Source organism: Erpetoichthys calabaricus, chromosome 2 (assembly GCF_900747795.2).
Source record: "Erpetoichthys calabaricus chromosome 2, fErpCal1.3, whole genome shotgun sequence".
NCBI classification, from domain to species: Eukaryota; Metazoa; Chordata; class Cladistia; order Polypteriformes; family Polypteridae; genus Erpetoichthys; species Erpetoichthys calabaricus.
The window spans coordinates 309,032,466-309,055,535 of NC_041395.2; the positions used below are offsets into that span (position 1 = coordinate 309,032,466).

General features: G+C 39.9%; 2 protein-coding genes across 2 annotated transcripts in view; both read left to right on the plus strand.

Annotated features, from left to right (window-relative positions):
* The window catches only part of atp5md (ATP synthase membrane subunit k), a 550,207-nt gene that overhangs the window by 113,211 nt on the left and 413,926 nt on the right, over window positions 1–23,070 (plus strand). The window lies entirely within an intron of this gene.
* Window positions 1,679–21,729, plus strand: gsto2 (glutathione S-transferase omega 2). Its single transcript, XM_028795877.2, has 7 exons — window positions 1,679–1,789; window positions 1,882–1,950; window positions 10,176–10,284; window positions 10,426–10,648; window positions 15,645–15,746; window positions 19,593–19,699; window positions 21,462–21,729. Exons 2-7 carry the CDS (start codon window positions 1,920–1,922, stop codon window positions 21,613–21,615), a joined length of 726 nt encoding a protein of 241 aa, XP_028651710.1. The 5' UTR covers window positions 1,679–1,789; window positions 1,882–1,919; the 3' UTR covers window positions 21,616–21,729.

The following is a 23,070-nucleotide window of genomic DNA, read 5'->3' on the forward strand; positions in this document are numbered from 1 at the left end:
GCTTTGTTAGTTACCTTGGAATACACAGTTCTTTACAGATTTTTTTCTTTTTCTTTCACCCAGTCCACCCAGGACTGGTTTCTGCCTTGCACCCAGCATTGCAGGGTGGGTTCTGGCCTGTGAACCTGAATTGGATTAAGCGGTTTTGAGAATGCTTTATATTATATTTTTTTGCATTCATACCATTATGAATTGCTTATTATTATTAGAAAATTATCACTGATTTTTTTTAACATGTAACATAACTCTCCAAACCTATTTAATTCAATTCAGGATCGTCAAGGGCCAGAGTCCTTCCCAGCAGCATTGCACATGTTAGTGTGAGTGTGTTTGATAGTGGGCCCTGTGATGGACTCAGAGCCAGCCCTAGACAATTTCGGGCCCAAAGCAAACTGATACAGAGGGCCCGACCCCTGTAGCTAGGGAGTCCAGGGCAGAGCCCCGGCCGCCAAGCGATTTCCTGCATTCTGAGCTGCAGAAATGCGTTTTCCCGGCATCTACAACCATCACTTTTTGACGATTTCCGTTTGACACTGACAACTGTAACCGTAATGAAGATTGGAGTGCCGAGTGGAGATGTCCACGTGGAGTAATTAGGTGATGGAATATGTTGTCAGTGAATTATATATATAAAAAAATTAGTAATAGAGGTTGAAGTGAAGGAGTCTGTTGCTCCATTGGGCCCTCCGCAGCAGCGTCGCATCACAGGAAAAAAAAAACCTTGGTCGCAGTGGGCCCCTTCCAGCTGTGGGCCCGAAGTGGTTGCTTCGTTCGCTTTGCCCTAAGGCCGGCTCCCCGGGATGAGCCATTGGACTTCCTTCTCATCCAGGGCTGGCTCCTGTCATAAATCGAGTGCTGCTAGGACAGGTTCCAGTATCCCATGACCATGAATTGAATTAAGTAAGTTTGAGAATGTTATGACACCCAAATAATCAAATAATAATAAGGATGGTACAGTGATTAGCACTGTTGTCTCACAGCCCCAAGTGCTTAGGTTATTTCTCATCCCACACAGTTCATGTGTCGTTGTGTCAGTTTTCTGTGGATAATCCAGTTTCCTTTCATATACCAAAGATACATAATTTAAGTTAACTGTAATCTTTGTGATTAACTACTTGCTGTCCTGCCAAGTGTTGGTTCCTGCCTTTCAGATATTTCCACTAGGATTGTCTTCACCTACATTTGTAACCTGAAATGAACAACATGGTTAAAAAATGGATGGAACAAAATATAACATTCAAAAACTCACTTAATCCAGTTAAGGGTTGTGAGAAGTCAGAGTCTACTGGCAGCACTGGACACAAAGCAGGAGCCAACCATAGACAGGGTGCCGGTCCATTGTAAATTCACTCATGCACTCTCACTCAGTTTCCAATCTTAATTTCTAATCAACCTAACGTGCATATTTTTGGGTAATGTGGGGAAAAGAAAAAGAATTTGGGTAAAGAATTCAAACCTGTGAGAATCCCATCAGCGCCACACTGCTGCCCAAGGATGGACAAAGATTATTATAATAATACAGTAATTCTTTTTTATAATAATTTGGAACAGTTTTAAGCATTTATGCAATGTCATTGATCGGCTCACATATGCATTGTCATTCTTTACACAAGCAACGCCCACTCCGGATTTATGGTAAAGACGAATCAAAGGTAAAGGAATTTGTGTCGGCGTATGTGTTAAAAAGTGCAGAAGGCGTTGCCTTTAACAGAAGGGGGCGGGATGCCTGCATAAAAGAGCACTTGAAGTTGCCGTTGGCCTTGAGACGCTCTTAACGACTTTTTTTACGGTAAGTGTGGTCGCGTTAATGACGTTTCGTTTTCGCTCCGAGTATGAGAAGTTTTGATTTGTTTTAAGATTTTTCCTTGTTATCTTTTGTAGGTCTGAAGGCTCTTTCGTCCTTGCTCATTTTTAAGGAAATGGCTCCATGCGAAAAGTGTATCCCCAAAGGTAACTCTTTTCATTTTAAGTTTCTAATTGTAGAAGTTCATGTGGGGTGAACTGTGGTGTTAATTAAAGGGCTACTTTATCGTGTGTAAATACAAAATGTGTCGGTTTTACTCCCTTTTTTCTGTGACTCCGATGGTACCTTTTTCAGTAGCCAGAATGGGGACTCCACGCTATCTGCAGGTGTAGCGCGACGGCGGAAGAGAGCAAGTCGCTTGTCCGGAGCTCTGTCCGTGCGCTCGCCTATGACCGCACGGAGCCCTCGGTCGGTCCACGTGGCCGTGGAAGATTACAAGCGCCGGGACAAGATGTGATTGAAAGTGAAGTGTCTGTGTAGCTGAGGCGACGAGTGATTGTGAGTAAACTGGGATACATTTGTGTTCGTTAGCTAGTTGGACAAATTAACGCGCTGAATGTCGGAATGCTAAGGAGTTAAACTTGAAGGGAGAGCACCACCGAGTTGCAGGTGCTCCGGTTTGGCCGTTTGTGTATTGTGCAAAGAGCACACCAGCCTGAACTTGTGCAAGACTTAATACGCCGTGTTATCGGGGCATTGAATTGCTGTCATCGCCTTAGCGTCGAGCCAGCAAACTGAGTCCGCTTGTTTACATTTCTGTCATTGATCTGAATGCTTGCAGGTCACTCCCCTCTTCCGTTCGTTGACTGAACCGAGCCATCTCCCTTCCCCGATCTCCACCTTTTCCTCGGTTTCCACGCTGCTGTATTGTCCCATGTTACGAAATGGTTATGAAACTAAATAGCTGGTTCGAACTGATTGGCGGGCACGCCACTGTGGGTGGAGCCTGAGATAACGATCTTGGCTTGCATAAATGTCCACGCATCCATTGCTAGAATCTGCATGTTTTGTGATCACATTTATATATAAAACATTTTACAACTTGTGGCATCTGTATAACAATGCAAATTTAAAAAGCACTGTGCTGAGGAAAAAAAAAGGGCGCAAGAAAAAATCCCACCCGTTGCCTGCCCCCCTTACACCCACCCAGTGAGATCTACAGTATTACTAAGTAGTTGCTATTGTGAAATCTGATTTCAGATGTGGACTACAGCAGAGGACCAGTCCTTATTGTCTGTGTTAGAAAGTAGTGTTTTTGTATTAAAGGTCACTAGATGCTGTGCGAAAATAAGTAATAATCTTCCATTACTAATTTTAATTTTAGTATAAAAAAAAAAAAAAATTAAACAACCCTTGGCTTTGTGTCCTTGAGCATTTTTTCCCTAGTTTTCCATCACATGCTCAATCCAATCTCTTACTGAATTTTTTTTTTTTTTTTTTAAATTTAATGTGAAGCTTTTTTTGTGTCAGTTTTTTCAACAGGATCTTTTCATAAAAAAAAAGTACAGCTCAAAGTGCTTTACAAGATGTCAAATAAAAAGCTGCAAGATAAAAAAAAAAATGAAAATGGATAAGAATGAATAAATGACATACCAAACACTGAATATAAGAATAAATCGTCACGTTGGGTGTCGTAAGCCTGTCTCCAGTTCATGGATAGCTCTATAGGTCCTTCAGTGTTCTAGGTGTGTGCACAGGTGGGTCTACAATTCAGAAGCTTATTCGTGGCTTCGTGCATTCCACTTTTGTTCACAAGAGCATTTTCTACAGGTGGTTTATTTAATATTTTAGTAAAAAAAAAATTTTTTTCTTGTACGTTTTTGATATTGTTTGCTATTTTCATTGTTGGTCACCATAAATGGCTGTTAATTCATTTCTGCCATCACTACAAAGTACATAGGAATAAAGGAGTCCATGGGGGAAAAGCAAGTGAGGAAACAGAACAGCATTGACTCCATTAAAGGGAAGAAGAGCTAAAGATTGGTTGCAGCCAGGATCAGGGTGTATCCATGCTTGGATCGACTGTACCATATCCATCCATTTATCAATATCACAGCCAGAAAACCTCATTGATGCTTGCCGTTGACAACTCCAAAAGGGTCAGATTAATAAAGGAAGATACTGTAGATACTTTATTAATCCCAGGGGAAATTCACATACTCCTGCAGCAGCAGCATATTGATAAAAAACAATATTTAAATTAGAGTGATAAAAATGCAGGTATAATGGACAATAACCTTGTATAGTGTTACCGTTTTAAACCCACCCAACCCCAAGTGAAGTTGAAGAGTTGATAATGTGGGGGAGGAACGATCTCCTCAGTCTGTCAGTGGAGCAGGACGGTGACAGCAGTCTGTCACTGAAGCTGCTCCTCTGTCTGGAGATGACACTGGTTAGTGAATGCGGTGGATTCTCCATTATTGACAGGAGCCTGCTGAGCGCCCATCACTCTGCCACAGATGTCAAACTGTCCAGCTCCATGCCTACAATAGAGCCTGCCTTCCTCGCCAGTTTGTCCAGGCGTGAGGTGTCCCTCTTCTTTATCCTGCGTCCCCAGCACACCACCGTGTAGAAGAGGGCGCTCGCCACAACTGTCTGATAGAACATCTGCAGCATCTTATTGCAGATGTTGAAAGATGTCAGCCTTCTAAGGAAGTATAGTTGGCTTTGTCCTCTCTTGCACAGAGCATCAGTATTGGAAGACTTCCATACAGAAAAAAGAACTGGGAGATTTCCAGCGAGAAGCATGGACCATATTAGCAGAGATTGGCCCCAACGCAGAATGCCTCAGCTGGGTAACGGATAAATGGAGAAAGGAAAAGTCTCTAGAAGTAGTAAAATGTGGGGAAGCAAGGGGATAATAAGAGTATGAAAGTAAGAAAATCAGACACCCCAGACCAAAACCTAAACACAGAAGGACAATCCCAAAACATCTGCATAAATGTACCTGGGGTGTTCAGGGAGCAAAAGTGACCATTTTTGTCAGATGATGATCCCCAAGCATATTGTTTACAGGGAGTAACCTATAATCAGTAGACAAAATTAAACTGAGTTTGTTGAGGAGTAGGATTCCTTAATGAGATATTTAAGAACTAAATTCTGTGAAATTTGAAGGACTGGGAGAAGAATTTTTGAGCCACACCAGTTTAATTGACAGTGGGCGATATGATGCCTTACAAAGGATCGCAGAGTGAGCACAGCTGTTAAATACCGAGTGTCGTTCGTTTAGGCAGTCTCTAGGATGCTATTCTAAAAGTGTGAAATTTTATTCTACCTGGTGATTATGTTGAGAGGGACTTGCATAAAAGTCTAGGCAATCAATACACTAGCCAGAAACTTTTTGAAATTGTGTTTTTTCAAATTTACATCCATCTAATAATCTTATATACTGTGTAAATGTCTACGCATGGAAGTGTGTTTGTCTACCTGTCCAGCCCAGAAGTGCAAGGCTGCAGCATGAGGCTGAAAGAGAGCGACTCTGTCACCAAAGTGAAACTCGCCTAGCTGGTTGATAAGGGGGCGAGCACGTCCGCAAAATGAAACTACCAACTCTGCATTTCAGTTTTTTTTCTGACTATTTCAATAGTTTCTAGGAGCCCAGGCTTTTTACAGCACGCGCTTGCACAGCTAGTCTTATATAAAAACGTCTACGCATGGAAGTGTGTGTGTGTGTGTGTGTGTCTCTGTCCGGCCTGGAAGTGCGAAGCTACAGCAGTGAAGATCATAGAGCCGGCAAGGCAGCCCCAAGTTAACGAATCGGAGACCAACTCACTTAGCCGCCAATAGACGGGGGTGGCGAGCATGTCCACAAAACCAAACCGCCGACTCTGCATTTCAATTTTTTTTTTTTCTGGCAATTTCAATAGTTTCTAGGAGCCTGGGTTTTTACAGCACAGACTTACACAGCTACTTAATAATAATACAGTACATTTTATTTGTATAGTGCCATTCCCATGCTCAGGGCTCTCAAGTTTATATGGCGAATGACTTGGGTTTATGTACGCATTGTTTTTTCTGATGCAAAGTACTGTATAAAGTATTTTAATCTAATGGTTTTTATTGACTGGCATCCTCTAGAACTTCTCTGTGTACATTAATCTAATGCCTTGAGCATGGGAATGGCGCTATATAAATAAATTGTATTTATTAATAATCATTTTCCTGGTGATTTTTTTTTTTACTTGTATAATGTGTACATTCATTCACTGTAATCAATCTTTATATTCCCCATCGCTTGCTACACATTTTACTTCCTCTGCAGATTAGCTGCGGAGTGTTTTGAATGCTGTTTCTATTACAGGAGGTGTTTAGCTTGACTATGACTTACTTGTGCTAATCTAACACATTGGCCAAGACTTGCTTAAATGTGGTGTATTGAACTGTGTTTTTTATATTGGTTCACACTGACCAAAGAGTTAATTAAATTGCTTCTAAGGTATATCACTTGCCCTGCATGAAGTGGGAATTAACATGGATAGATTTGTACATTTTTGTGTATTGTATTAGGGTGGCATGATGACACCGTGGTTAGTGCTGTTGTGGAGTTTGCACATTGTCCTTGGGTTGGTTGGTTTTCCCCTCCAAAGGATGATTTAAAGTAAAGTTGACCCAGTCTGTGTGGCCTGCAATGGAATGGCTCCATACAGTATATCAGATTGGTCCCTGCTATGTGCTCCGTACCATCGAAATGGGTTAGGCTAGTGACTCTTGCATTGAATTATGCCGTCTGAAAAAAAATTGGAAGGATGCGTGAGGTTTTCCTTAATAGTTCCCAATACAATTTCAATTTCCATTTCCTTATTTCAAAAACATATAAAACTTCTCACATTACTGAGCAAACAAGATCGAATATTCTGAAATGTATTTGTCACATGACAGATTTCATCTTTAAGTTAAAGTAAAACTTGTTTTTAAATTGCATAATTTTGCACATGGTGCAACCATAATCTGATCCCATAATAACACAGTCTTTCATGTAGACTAGTCAGATGTTACTTGATAAATCACAAATACAGACTAAATTAACTTGACTTTAGTTTTTCAATGCTTTGGTGTGTGTGTGTGTGTGTGTGTGTGTGTGTGTGTATATATAATATAATACAGTGCAAAAGTTTTAGGCAGGTGTGAAAAAATGCTGTAAACAAAGAATGCTTTCTAAAATGGAAGTGTTAATCCTTTATTTTCATCAATCAACAAAGTGCAGTGAATGAACAAAAGAGAAATCTAAATCAAATCAATATTTGGTGTGACCACCCTTTGCCTTCAAAACAGCATCAGTTCTTCTAGGTACACTTGCACACAGTTTTTGAAGGAACTCGGCTGGTAGGTTGTTCCAAACATCTTGGAGAACTAACCACAGATCTTCTGTGGATGTAGGCTTCCTCACATCCTTCTCTCCATGTAATCCCAGACACACTCGATGATGTTGAGATGTTGGCTCTGTGGGGGCCATACCATCACTTCCAGGACTTCTTGTTCTTCTTTACGCTGAAGATAGTTCTTAATGACTTTGGCTGTATGTTTGGGGTCATTGTCCTGCTGCAGAATAAATTTGGGGCCAATCATACGCCTCCCTGATGGTATTGCATGATGGATAAGTATCTGCCTGTATTTCTCAGCATTGAGAACACCATTAATCCTGACCAAATCTCCAACTCCATTTGCAGAAATGCAGCCCCAAACGTTCAAGGAACCTCCACAATGCTTTACTGTTGCCTGCAGACACTCATTATTGTACCGCTCTCCAGCCCTTCGACGAACAAACTGCCTTCTGCTACAGCCAAATATTTCAAATTTTGACTCGTCAGTCCAGAGCACCTGCTGCCATTTTTCTGCACCCTAGTTCCTATTTTTTTGTGCATACTTGAGTCGCTTGGCCTTGTTTCCACGTCGGAGGTATGGCTTTTTGGCTGCAACTCTTCCATGAAGACCACTTTTGGCCAGACTTCTCCAGACAGTAGATGGGTGTACCTGGGTCCCACTGGTTTCTGCCAGTTCTGAGCTGATGGCACTGCTGGACATCTTCCGATTTCGAAGGGTAATAAGCTTGATGTGTCTTTCATCTGCTGCAGTAAGTTTCCTTGGCCGACCACTGCATCTACGATCCTCAACGTTACCCGTTTCTTTGTGCTTCTTCAAAAGAGCTTGAACAGTACATCTTGAAACCCCAGTCTGCTTTGAAATCTTTGTCTGGGAGAGACCTTGCTGATGCAGTATAACTACCTTGTGTCTTGTTGCTGTGCTCAATCTTGCCATGACATGAAACTGTTTTCCACAACCTCACCTTGGTAGCAGAGTTTGGCTGATCCTCACCCAGTTTTAAGCCTCCTACACAGCTGTTTGTTTTGGTTAATGACTGTGTTTCAACCTACGTGTGACATTGATGATCATTAGAATTAGATCAGGTAATCAGGTAGAATTGGTTGATCAGACACCTGACTAGAATCCTGACTTTGTGCAAGTGTACCTGTAAGAATTGATGCTGGGTTTGAAGGCAAAAGGTAGTAACACCAAATATTGATTTGATTTAGATTTTTCTTTTGTTCGCTCACTTTGCATTTTGTAAATTGATAACAATAAACAATCATTATTTATATTTCTGAAAGCATTCTTTGCTTACAGCATTTTTTTCACACCTGCCTAAAACTTTTGCACAGTACTAAAATATATATATATATTTTTTTATTTATATATAATATGGTAAAATGTGATATTTCTGGGACTGTCTGCCTTGGTATTTTATTCAGTTTTTCCAAATAATTTCCCTGTTAAAATATATTGACCATATAAAGACTGTTTGCTTATTTGCTAAATGTGTTACATGGACCTGGAACATTCTATTGGTTCATCATTTCTTAAGAAAATTCCTGAATATCCATAGTACCCAGAAAGCTTGGGTGCTTTTTTGGCTTACTTCATGGATGAAGTCTGACCTTGTTGTCACTGGATGTCACTGTTTCTGTTAAGCTTGGAAATTAGTTGTCTTTACAAAACATCACATTCTCAGACCCTCATAATTCAGCAAAAGACCATGGAATGTTTGTTAATCTGGTCTGATACAGTAAGCTTCTGATTTCAGAAAAATGTCTGCAGCTGAAAAATATCTTAAAGACCCCTGTTAAACATATAAATGAGTGTCGAATGTGCAGAACTCGCATTACATGTGTTAAAAATAAACCAAACCTGCGGCAAGGAAGAAACTTTTTTTGTAAAATCCGATTAGACATTGACCTTTTGGGGGGGAAAAAATCGTATGTGCTCTGTTCAGTTACAACAGTAGTGCTGGAGATGATGTAAGGTAGAAAGCACTGGCAGTTATATTCATGAAAATGTGAATTGCAAAACACCTAAACTAGTAAATGTGCCTAACGACACAAGCACAACATATGACTGTACGTCTAAATGAATAACTAAAGTTAAAATTACGGTCTTATTGGAAATGCAAACATGCCATTCCAAAATATAGCCACAGTGTTAAACAACATGATATATCCATCCATTTTCCAACCCGCTGAATCCGAACACAGGGTCACGGGGGGTCTGCTGGAGCCAATCCCAGCCAACACAGGGCACAAGGCAGAGAACCAATCCTGGGCAGGGTGCCAACCCACCGCAGACATGATATATGCATGGTCCAAAAATGCTTATGTAAACTCTGTTTGCTGTTTGCCATTTAGATTATTGCATCACTTTATGGCATAAGATATCACAGAACACAGGGCTCCTCAAACGCATGGAGCCAAGTAGCTGCAGCTGTCTACGTATATCGGTATTGAAGAAGACACAAAGTACAATTCAATCATCAAGCTTCCATTATATAAGGCTACTGAGTTACTCGGATTGGTAACAGCAATTTTAGCTTTTTATTTTCCCTCGGCATGAAATTTTTTGTTTCTTTTGCTTTCTACCTGAAACCCCAGCCATTCAAAGTGCATGGACTAGAGAAATTGGGGTGGGGTTTTTTTTTTTTTTTTTTGGAAGAGACCCTGTGGACATAGCCTTTGCAGCAGTGGAATTTTTGCCACTCTTCACTGCAAACGTTTTTACAAGTTGTTGTCCCCAGACATGTATTCTCATTTGAGAATCCTGTCTGACCATGCAAGACTAGTAAAGTGGTTACAAAATATAATTGAATATATTTAAATTATTGATCCTGTTTAAGGGCTGCTAATGGCCCTATTAATTACCAAAGAATGCAGAAATTGTATTATGGTGCCTTGAATTTCATAAATACCTCTGAGTTTATCTGTTTTTCAGTACCGACTGTTCATTCACACAGGAATGTCATCATGCAAAAAGCTGAAATTGCTATGTTGTGGAGGGGGCATCAGTGTTCAAAAATGTAAATGTACTTGCTGTCTTTCTTTTACAGAATCCACCCCCCCAAGTAGGGTTGCTGAGGGACTGATTAGACTGTATAGCATGAGATTCTGTCCATATGCCCAGAGAGCCAGGCTGATCCTTATAGCAAAAGGCATCAAGTAAGTTTCTCTTCAGACTAAATGGAGATTGGGCTGTTACATACATCAACAAATCAGTGTATGTTTTCCTTAATAATGAAATAAGAAACAGAAATTCTATTGTCACATTTTGATGCATCACCTGATGAATTTCTTTTTCAGGCATGAGACCATCAATATTAATCTGAAGAATAAGCCTGACTGGTTCTTTGAAAAAAATCCATTTGGCACAGTCCCAGTGATAGAATGTCCCAATGGAAAGGTGATCTACGAGTCTCCAATCATCTGCGAGTATCTGGATGAAGCATTTCCAGAAAAAAAGTTGATGCCATCTGATCCATATGAGAAAGCCAAGCAAAAGATGCTTCTTGAACACTACTCTAAGGTAAGAAAAATGCATGCGATGTGAAAATAAAATACTAATGAAAACCTGTAAATAACCCATTGAGAAAAAGGGTGTTTTTCTTTGGTAGTAGAATAAGTGTGGTTGTCTGATTAATGGCATTCTTGTTTCTAGGTAGATTAATAATTAGGCTAAGTAGTAGTAGTATTTAAGTTGACCCCCTCAATAAACTTTTGCTTGGCTTATTGTGATGAGGGTTGTTGTGGTGACATGCCAAGATGGACAGCATAGGGCACCACATCCTCACCAGCTTCTTCCAGTCACTCCCAGGCCAGAGGAATGATATAATCCCTTGAGTTTGATATAGGCCTGCTTCTAGGTCTTCTCCAAGTTGTCTCTGTCCCATACAGTGGCCAAACAAGGCTCAAACCACATCAACTAGCTTCTAAAGAGGCAGTAATTCAATTAAGGTCCTGATCTCTTCACTCAGCAACTCTGCACCTGAAGTGCATTTCGACTACTTGTACTTGCAGTCCCTTTTTCTTCATAATTATCTATAAAATCTGTCAAAGGCACTGCATTGCAATAGAAAGTGAGTGAATAAAGCCTCGGAAGATTAAAGTTAAGTATTTGTGAAATTACTCTTACAACTAGTAACCATCAATATAGGAGTCTGTTTTTCTAAATGTATTTAAAAATTGTGATTGTTCAGAATATTTTTCCTTTGCCGTTTGGAAAAAATCTGCTATGCCTGTCTATTTGGAGTGAAGTTCCCTGATGAAACTAAAATTAAAGCAGTCTGCTCAGCTAGCCTTAATATTCTTGACAACAAACATTAGTAATTGTAATTTCTATATAAAATATATACTTATTAAAACAGGATTTCTAGGAAAATATTACCTGCTTCAAGTGATGCTGGTGGCAAGTGAAACTCCATTTTACACTACTAGAACACCTCAGTTTTGGGTCTTCCAGATCTCTTGCTATCCATTTCTTCCAGTTTCCAATTGCCTTTGGATTGCATAGGACACCACTGTACTCACTGACACTTTTGATTATTTTTTTTGCAGTTTCTCTAAATGAGAGGCCTACAGTTCTAAGAGTAGTAATACTCTCTTTTTTTTTAATTTAATCGCCATTATCACTGAGTAGTAACACAATCTCTGCTTTAAGACAGAGGGGTTATTAAGTAATCAACAGAAGTTGGGACACCCGTGAAAACTCTGTTCTTCAACTTGCAAGGCTTTATTTACTTCTGTAGAACATCTGTAGACTGTAACTTATTAGTTGTTCCCTGAAGGCGGCCCATTTGTAATATTCTGATATTTTCTTTTTTCCAGTTTGTGCTAACCTAAACTTTAAACCTCTGGTAGATTACTGCTTACCTTTTCACCTTTTAGGTTATTTGTTGCATTTCAGCTGATTTACATTTAAAGAAAAACTGATGTTCTAAAACTTTTGACTGATAGTGTACACATTTTTCAGAACTTTTTTCTTTTAATACATTGCAGCTGCACCTCCATTAGGGGGAACCCCGTTATCATAGGGTGTCAAGTGAGCTACAAATTAGCAAGTAGAATAACCTTTTATTTTCACAGTAAATGTTTTACATTTTTATACATTCAACAGGGCTTGTGTATTAGGACTGTCAGATTGAACGTTGCTATTGGAATATAATTGATTTAAAAAAAAAAATAAAAAAAAATTGACCATTATTAGGTCAATCCAATTTGTTTTAACTACACTAATTTTGGCATCGTGTTATTCCAGATGCACTATGAAAATATTTTACTGATCTGTTTTTGTTTCGCTTCACTATGCCTTTTCAGAATTTTGAATGGTTCGCTTATCTTCATTAGTAAAAGTTAAGTCAGACCCCTTCTAAATGTAGTTTTTTTTTTTTTTTCCCCCCCTTCTTTCCCTGTCCCACTGTTCTGCACTTCTATCAAGTATGCGCAGAGTAGCTTTTCTAAACACGTCTCCTGTGCCCTACACAACATTTTGCATCGGATTGTGTCCAATACACACTTAAAACTGAGATCACAGACTGGCTTTTAATAAGGGGTAGTTTTAAAAATATTCAGGCCACATTTATTAAAATAATGCTGCATCTCTAAAGGAGAAATGAAGTAGACCGATAGTGTAGACCCTGACTTGATACTGTGATGATCCTGCTTTTTCAGCGGAATCCATTTCATTTCAGTTGCCACGATATAAGCAGAATCCTGCCACTGTGCATTGGACACCTCCAAAATAATCAAGTCCAGCTTCTACTTGCCTGATCATTTACTTTGCTCCCAGTTCTCACCCTGTCACTGTCTTGCGAACTAAACTGTATTCATCCTGATCTAAAACTGCTCTGCCTGTGCCTGTTTGGCAGCAAGATACACACAGGACTTCAGCTGAGCATATTAAGAGAAACCTATGCAACCGTGTCATAAGTGCAGCAGCACAAGTAAAATGTATTAATAATGTAGTGAAGCCCAGTGCCACTGTGTGGCTTGTAAGGATTTCCGCTGCCTTTTTGTCCCAAGGATAACTTGCACATCCAATCAGTACTAGACTAAAAAAAAGAAATGTGGTCCAGATGCTTGGGATTTTTATTGGCAGCGGTCATTTTTATATATAAACGTCTATATGTGTGTCTGTCCAGTCCGGAAGTGAGAGGTGGAGTTGAGGTAAGGGCTCTGCCTCTGAGGAAACAGAAAACTTACTTAGCCGCTAATGACACAAGGAAGGCCAGCACGTCATCCAAACAAATCCTTCTAGGAGAGAGATGCACAGAGTAGTTCCTTTCAATTACCTTACATCTCTACATTTCGGTTTATTTTCTAACGATTTCAATAGTTTCTAGGACCCAGCACGGGCTTACACAGATAGTTTAAATATAAAAGCCAAGTACCTTTTTTATTTTTGCAGTAGCTGCAACTGCAGCCTTTACAGTAATAATAGTGTTTAAAAGTATGTTCAAACGTACATGTAATTATCTACACCTAGCCTAAGTTTGAATATATTCAAATATTTAATTATTTTTAATCTGAATGTCGAAGCCTAATTTTATGGCTATTTTGACAGTGTGTTACCTTTTTAAATAAGCAGAATGCTTTGAACTCTATTGGTTCAAAGTACAGTTGTAGACTTTCCATGGTGGGTGGGACTTGGAGTGGGTCAAACATCCTGTGATGTTCTACACAACTTTTCTTCCCAAACCCCAAAGAAGTTTTTTTGGAGTTCTGCTTTAATTGCAGACAATCTAGTGATGGTACATGCACACAGACGCTCCTGTGGAGTTGGTTATTATGCTGAAAAACACCCGGAAGATATGACGCTTTCAACCAAAAATCGGCAGACACATACACACACATTACTGATTATTGTGCATCTATTTTGCACTTAGTCTCCTGTGTATTACCAAAAGTAGTAAACAGAGCTGCTAACCTCTTATGTCTTTGGTTTCATTTGTGAAATTCAATGTACTGAATCACAATGACCTGTTGTCCTGTCAGAGAGGTGCACCACTTAATACTGTCTGTATTTTACAGAATTGCAATAATCACATATGTACACTTTAGGCTGCAGAGGTGTTTTGGTTTCATCCAGATTAACAAAGGTCACTTGTACTTTAATTATACTAGGGGGCTTTACCCCTTGCTCGCCAATCACCACCCCCCACCCCCTTGCCTGCGCTGTGTGGCAGCAACTTCACGTGTCTGTCGCACACATGTGGATTTCACTTTCACCAAACAACTTTTTTTTTATTCTCGTGGATATGCCTCCTCATTGGGAATAAACGCTACTTTTTCCTGATGCCAACATGAATTAGACGATCTGCAAGTCTCCGATTTTAAAGTTTAAATCCCAATAATCTATACGCTCTTTTTGCTGTTCTGTTATTTCATGGAGTAATTTCCGTTTGTCTACGTTAATGCAATCTTTACTATCTTTTTTTAAAAAGGACTTTTTTCCATTTTCGTACTTCCATTATCTCTAACCTGCTCTGCATGTGTACCAAGCCAACGTTTTTTGAACTGTTTACAACGTTCTACTTTATTTACTGTCTTCTATTTTCGGCCCTGGGCGTTATTAAATCTCTTGGCACAGTCTTGTCTCGCGGGACGTGAAAGTGTCTCCCTCAAAAAAATCACGTCTCATCTCCTTCCAAAATTTGTGTTTTTTTTTGTTTTTTTAATAGAGAGAAATCTGTCCTAAAGCAGCACGCTTCCTGTCAAATTTGTGCACCCTGCTTGTTCTAACAGTACTGCCAAGCTGCGGCAGAAGTCTGGCCACCTGCATATGAAAAAGAGAAGCCTGCTGAATGATTAACACTTCCATTTTTGAAAGCATTCTTTGTTTACAGCATTTTTTCACACCTGCCTAAAACGTTTGCTCAGTACTATGTGTGTGTATGTATGTATGTATATATGAATATGTATACTGTATACAGTATAATATATATTATAAAAATATATATATATATTATATAGTGTGTGTGTGTGTGTGTGTGTGTGTGTGTGTGTGTGTGTGTGTATATATATAATATATATATATATATATATATATACTTTAATGCATTTTTTGTGGAGTTAGGCCAAAGTTCACCAACATTTCCATACTTTTGCCGAACTTGCAGTGAAGCAAATTCTGCCGTGTTAGCTCCTCACTAGCTGTACACTAGTAAAGGTTTCATATACATCCTACCCCCTTTTTGGCCTTCCTAATGATTCACTTCAATTACTAAGAAAAACGGTGCTTTTTACAGGTGTCCAGCTACCTAACCCATCTTCACACATGGGCAGACTTGGTTAATTGTCAAATCTCGGTGTGTCCTGGCTGTGTAGGGCAGAGGGCTTTGACAGCATCCTGTGAAGAACTTGTGAATCCATCTTTACTTCCTCTGCCTTATACTGTGCCCGAGGAGCAGGCTTTACCCCAATTGGCAAAATGTGGCTTCAGTAAGCGGATATAGGAAATCTGTGCTGTTAAAATCCTGCCAGTGGGCTTGCATCCTGTAATAATAATAATTTTGTGTTTTTTTTAGACTGTCCCATATTTCTATTCGATTGCAGCAGCTTTACGCAATAAAGAGGATGCTTCTAAGCAGGAAGAGGAGTTCAAGCAGAAGCTTACCTATTTGGATGGGGTATGATTTAAATATTGTTATCCACAGTACATGTAAATATCTGTTGTAAATAGTCCATAATTCCTTCAGTTAAATTTTTTACTCTTATTTTCGTGAATGTGTACCTGTTGTTCCAAACTCTGTTAAAGCTTTTAAAGTAATTCGTAGTCTCTTTTAGGCGTCCTGCAGATACAGTGAACTAAAGGCAGGGACTTTGTGTTTTTGAGAGACACAGGAGTCGTTGTTTAGAGTGACCACTGCAGTCTCTGGGACCTTGTACAACTTGTGCAGCTCATAGCTAAAACTTTACATAACACTCTTGGCATTTGCTCCCTGGATACTAGGCAGCTGTAAACAGACCAGAGGCCCGACAGCTGCTTTCTATTAAATGCAGGAGTAAACGCTGGCCCGTGGTGCCATTTCCTGCTTGAGCCGAAGGCAGGATACCAGTCTGCCTGGCTGTTTTTCATCAGTCTGAGTGGACAGTAAGGAGTTTGATTTCTACGGGGTCATTTTTGAAAACGATCCACATTCCAGGCACATTTCGACACGGAAAGTCTTTCTCTTCATTTATTTGTGACAAAAAAAAATTTGCCAGCTTGTGAACTTTGAAAGATTGAACAGAAGGTCTTGATTAAACCTCAAAACAATGTTTGGAAGTTATTTTCCTTTGCATGTTACAAGCAATATGTAATGCAAAGCCTTAGTCAATGTAATCGATTTAAAATTAAGCCACAGGCTATGGCTTCCCATTTTTGATCTAGAAAATAACACAATAGAAAGCAAAACATCAGAGGAATATTAAAAAGCATTAGTAGGAGTAACGCCCTGCTAAAGTGATTCATAGGATGAATTGGGGATGATGGGCTTGCAAATCTATAAATGTTTTTAAAAGTAAAGTGCAAAATTCTATTGTGCCATTTTCAAAAGAGCCAGTTGGGAATGTTATAATACTTGGAACCATAAATACTAATGCATTGGCACATCTTAATTATGGACACTTGTGTGTATAGTCTTTGTGGTTCTGCTGCTCGTGTATGGGGATGTGAATGTACAGTTTTAATTTTCATGTGAAATGTAACATTTGCATCTATGTGACATATAACTGCCCATGTTTTATTTAATAGAGAGAAAGAAACTAAATTCAATCGACTTTTTCGAATGTTTGGCTCCGAGATTTGTTAATTGTCTTTGAAAAAGCTATTCTAACGGGAAACTGTTAACGTTTTAATACGAATGGCATATCAAGATCTCCTTTGGTGTCTGTTATCTGCTGAGATGTACTACATTACCTTTCTTGGATACATCCCTCTTTCTACAGTAATTCATGCGGTGGAAGACCGGACGTTGTTAACGGTTGTAGATATTCTATGGGATATTGTAAGTTGTTGTTTCCATCTTCCACACAATCGCCACCGACTGTTTCAGCTTAGTCTATTGATGTGCATTTAGCCAATTTGCTGTGTAACCGATCAACATTTTTGGTGTAAATGCATTTGGCTTCCTTGTTTCTCTGTGCTAGGATTGCCTGTGTACTATTTTTTTTTTTTTTTCTGTTAATAACCATTAGTGATGAAATTCTTCAGTAAGGTTTGGACATAATAAGCCTTCTTTAATTGGGAACTTAGTGAGGAAAACGTTAAAATTTATAAGAGCTGAGAGTGCAGGGAGTGTGTCGGACAAAAGCATTCACAAGACTGAAAGGTGACAGGAATGTGGTCTTGTTTGAAAATGGTGGCTAGGAGGGCGTGACTTTTAAAAATATCATGGCAATATTCTCGTCTTGTGGGACTTGAAAAAATTTATAATTAGTGTGTATGTACGTCCTTTTAATGCTGGTAGACAAAATTACCAAAAATAGGTTGTGGGAAAGTGTAGGCCATGAGCACAGATCACATTCAAAGTGACACTTAATGCAAAGTTTAAATGTCATATGAGGGTATATCAAAAAGTTGGAAATTTTGGAAAATTGCACAGCAACAGCAACGAGTAAAAGCTGACATAATACAACACATTTGCAATGGCTTATGGATTTTTCAAACACACACACACACACACACACACACACACACACACACAGTGCTCTGCTGTTAGTCTAGTTGAAGCTAAGGTGACATGCAGCATCATGTGCCATAGTCAGATTTCTTTGGGCAGAGGGAGTGAAACCTTGTGAAATTCCCCAAAGGACGTTGGCTTAATACAGAAGTGACCCATCAAAATGTTAATGAATGGGTAGAAAGGTTTAAAGCAGGAAGAAAGGGTATAACCAAGAAAGCTCAATGTGGTTGTCCATCAACATCTCACACACACATCGACATGGTGAATGTCTTCATCAGAGTAAACTGATGAATTACGTTGTCTGTTGCTGCACATTTGGCTGTCAGCTGTGGATCTGCACGTGCCGTAGTGCAGGGGTGTCAAACTCCAGGCCTGGAGGGCTGCAGTGGCTGCAGGTTTTCATTCTAACCCTTTTCCTAATCAGCGAGTAGTTTTCACTGCTAATTAACTCCTTTTCCCTTCATTTTAATAGCCCTGTTTTTAAGGATTCAGTCCTCTGAATTGATTCGTTTCTTCATGAAATGGCAGCCAAACAGAAATGAGATGTGAAACAAGCCAACAGATGAGCAGCTAAACTGGGATTTCAAACAATCCATTAATGAGAAGCTTATTCTTGCTGTTAATTAAGTCTGTTATTTAATTCTGTGGCCTGTTGCTGCTCTCATTCTGCCATAGCAGACATTTCCAAAACTGTTGATTTTCTGTTCATCAAAATGTTCTGGTGACCCGAGAGATCAACCTTACCGAGACCTTCACTTTTCTTTATTTTCAGATAAAGTGTGATGGGCACAGGTGTGCTGGTCATGTGGCGGCTCGTTTTGTTTCTCGTTATTGTTTGGCTGCTAATTATAAAAAGAGACAACTAAGGGGCCTGAGTCAAGTTAATTAAAACTAAAGCAAAAGAAGTTAATTAGCAGCAAACACTGGTCAATAATGAAGAAGATGGTTAGAATGAAAACCTGCAGCCCTCCAGGCTTGGAGCTCAACACCTGTACCGTAGTGCATAGTGACTTGGGGGTACCATAATGTTTTGCACAAGATGGGTACTCTAACAGCTTACTGATCTGCATGAACCAGCATCCTTGGGTGAATTTCAGCAGGTTTCACATACTCTACCAAAAGAAATCTCCTTTATGGCTTGTTGTTCAGCAATGGTGCAATCCCACAGTGGAGCATCATGTTCATTTGACCATGGCTTCAGCAATGCTGTACTGTGCATTCGAACAACCCATAAGGCATCATGAATGTATTACGTCCACTCGCATCCATTGAGGTTTCTACATAATTTTCAAATTACCTTTTACTTTTTGATTTTTACCCTCTTATCTAGCAAACTGTAGGAAGTTTACAGTTGACTGAACTGATTCAGTAAAGAGCAGAGCTTTGAATCGCTGATCAAGTTACATACTCCCACTGTTCCATAATGGGCAGGTTGGTGTAAGATTGTGTTTTTATCACAAGAGGAAGACCTGCCTTTCTGAAACGATTAGCAGGGTGCCGCCATCTCTCTTCTGCTGAGAGCTCATCAGGTATCTGTCATGGCATTGTTAACTGCTGAACGGCTTCTTTAAGAGAAGCGTTTTGAAGGTCTGGTCAATGTGTTTAATTTCAAACCGTGTATAGCACAGTTCATCTGTATATTGATTCATACCAGACATTCTTGTAAAGTTTCAGCCAGTGCTGATCGAGTATATTATACTCGGTAGCATTACTGCATAAACAAATGCCCAGTTTGTATTAATATACAAAATCAAATGTTTGCCTCAAACCAGAACACCTTATAAAAATGTGTACTAATTTGTATTTCAGATTCTTGAAAAGCAGAAGACCCAGTTCTTTGGAGGAGATTCTGTCTCAATGATTGATTACATGATATGGCCGTGGTTTGAACGAATTCAAGGATTCCAGCTTCAGCAGTACGTAATGTATATTCAAATGTATAATATGAGAAGCTGTTGCGTTGTTTGAGTTTACCCTGATCATGGTCAGACGTGCGCATGTCAAATATAAAGGGTTTAGGAAAAGTGTTCCCACCCTTGGAGGTTTTTACATCTGATTGTTAGACAACATTGAGTCACAGTGAATTTGTTTTTTTTGATGCTGGTCAACAGAAGACTCCTTAAAGTCAAAGTGAAAACAGATCTCTGCAAAGTGGTCTAAATTACAAATCTGAAACGCGTAATAACTGAATTCAATTCTGATGTATTTGCCCCTGGGATATGATGCACATAAATCATCACTGGTGCAGCTGATTGGTTTTAGTCGTCCCCTAATGAATTCCGTGTAGATTGCCAGCCTGGGGGTTTCAATTTACTGTCCTATAAATGGAACAAAGTGTGGCGAGTCAGTGTGGTGGCCTAACCTGCAGTGAAGACAAAGGAGCACTCCAGGCAACTCGGTGAAAAGCACATGTCTGAGGGTGGAGGCCACAAAATATCCACGTCATTGAGTATCCTTTGGAGTCCATTAAAAATCATTCATGAAGAAGTGGAAAGAGTGTGGCACAGTTGTAAATTGGTCCAGATCAGGCCATCCCCATAAACTGAATGATCACACAAGCAGATGACAAGTTGGGGAGGCCACCAAAAGACCTCTGAGAAGTTTATGAAGTGACAAGGTACAGTGGTTGAGACTGGAGAGACTGTGCAGTCCAATGCAGTTGCTCAGGTATTCACCAGTCACAGCTTTATGGGGGGTGGGGTGGGGGTGGAAAAGCAAATAAATGCACAATGACATCTTGGCAAAGGTTTGTCAGAAGGCACATGGGAGACTCTGAAGCCAGCTGGAAGAAGACTCTGTACTCTGATGAAATCAAAGTGGAGCTTTTTGGCCATCGGGCTAAACTCCATGTTTGAACGCTGCACATTATCAAAAACTCAGTCCCCACCGTGAGGCATGATGATGGTGGCAGCAACAGATGGTTGGGGATGTTTTGGTGCAGCAGACCCTGGAAGGCTTAAAAAGGTAGAATGAATGCAACAAAATATGGGAAAATTTGGTGGAAAAACAAAGCCCAGGGTTCTTGCAGACTACATAAAGTTTTCCTGCAACAACCCTAAACCTAAAGCCAGAGCTACATAGAAATGACTTTTTAAAAACGACGTGAATATCCTGGAGTAGCCGAGTCCACAGTGGAGAATTTTTGGATGGACTTTACAGAGGCTGTTCACTCACAGTGGCAGTGACACCTGACGAGCTGGAGCAGTTTAGCAGTGAACATCGGAGAATAAATGGCAGGGTGCAGGTGTGCAAAGCTGAGACCTGAGCACAGAGACACGAGGCTGTCATGGCTGCCAAGGGTTCTGTGATCAGTTATTCTGTGATTTTATTTGATTAATTTAGACCACTATTGCAGAGTATTTTTCCATTGATCAGTGTCCAAGCCAATTGAAATCCAGTGTTATTCAATGTTGTAGAATAATAAAATGTGAAAGCTTCTGGTGGGGTAAATATTTACAGTGCCTATGTACGCAGCCAACACCAAGATATTGTATTCCATATTATCCTTAATGGGGAAAAGGAGGATCTAATTTAAGTGGCGTCTGTTGTTGGAGACAGGAATTTTAATAGCCGTGCAGTTCAGCTTACATTTTTTGCACTAGAAAATTGTGATTGTACAGCTAATGCCAGTGATGTTCATGTTCTTTGTCTGTTTCTCTCTGTGCTCCATCTCTGTAGCTGTTTACAACACACGTCAAACCTCAACAGCTGGGTGAGCCGCATGAAGGAAGACCCTGCTGTAAAGGCAACTATGAACTGTCCTGACACCTTCAAGACCTTTTATAATCTCTACGCACAAGGAAGCCTGGAGGCCTGTGATTATGGTCTCTAAGACATGGTCTACATTCTTCTGAAAAAATTAATTTTTTTATTAACCCAGAAATTCACTTGTAGAATGAAAGTTCTTAAGATTGGTCGGTTTCATAAATGCAATATAAACAGTAAAGAGGTTATTTTGGGATTTATTTTTTTAAACTGATGTATTGTTATGCCCAAAACGTTTCATGAAACTTCAATACAATGAGCCTTCATCCATCCATCCATTATCCTAACTACAGGGTCACGGTGGTCTGTAGGAGACAAACCCCGGGCAGGGTGCCAGCCCACCCACCACAGGACACACACCCACACCAAGCACACACTAGGGACAATTTAGAATCGCCAATGCACCTACCCTGCAAGTCTTTGGACTGTGGGAGGAAACCGGAGCACCCGGAGGAAAACCCACGCAGACATGGGGAGAACATGCGAACTCCATGCAGGGAGGACCCGGGAAGTGAACCCAGGTCTCCTAACTGCAAGACAGAGCCTTAATTTATATAATATATATATAGAAAATCATTGGCCCTTCAGCCACTTACGTATTTGACCATCGTATGTTTTAAGTTCTGCTTTACCTTTTCCTGTTATTTTTGAAGGTCTGCTGCATAGTCTTAGCTTCTTTGCCACAGGTAGGCCATGAGAAGGAATGCCGGTCTTTCCAGTACTGCATTCACACATCACTCTGGGTCAAAACTACACTTGCAGTAAGCAGCAGAAGCTTAAACCTGGACTGCTGTAAACATTGATTTATTTTTAATACCTAATCCAGTCCAGGGTTGCAGGGCCCCGTTACAGTCACTACTTTTAATTAGCCCAAACTTAAGGAGAGACACTGTATGACTATGCATGGCTTGAGCAGTTCACGTACTGCCTTATAGGTTTTTAATTTTAAATACTGAAAACTCACAGAACAATTGGACCAAACTTACTGTGCAAAATATGCAGTAATAAAAAAAAATGTAAATATTTTAACTGCACTGGACAAGTCCGGTCCTTTTTGTGGCAGCTCACTACTATCAGGCGTGATGTGAGAAGCCGATGGTCTTTGTGAATTAGACTATTGAGGCTGAACATGAAAATGTCATTTAAAATATGCTGCTCATCCTAAAACTAATATCGGCATTCCCTTCTGTTTATTGGACAGCACAGTTTTTCCAACATCTGAAAACCCATTACTGGCATTTAGTTCTGCTATGGATGATTAGTTTAATGTGTTTCTGGTTGGGGGATCCCAACCACTAAACTGTGTGGCTGCTGCTTTATTCCATTCCTGACTTAAACTGCTAATACTGTCATTTGAATCTTTTCTTTGAATAAAATGAGCAGTAAATTGTCTCTCTGTAATTGTCCACCTACTTATATTTTTAACATGAGAAACTTGGCAGAGGAGAGGCGAGGAGCCCATTCAGTCCATTTAACTGATAGCTAAGCTGTTCCCAGTGGCTCATCCAGATATTTCCAAGAA

Excerpts from the sequence above, each read along its gene's own strand:
- gsto2 (XM_028795877.2), top strand. The coding sequence starts at position 1,920 with ATGGCTCCATGCGAAAAGTGTATCCCCAAAG. Across the intron at positions 15,747-19,592 it reads AGCTTACCTATTTGGATGGG|ATTCTTGAAAAGCAGAAGAC; the intron begins GTATGATTTAAA and ends TTTGTATTTCAG. Across the intron at positions 19,700-21,461 it reads CAAGGATTCCAGCTTCAGCA|CTGTTTACAACACACGTCAA; the intron begins GTACGTAATGTA and ends CCATCTCTGTAG.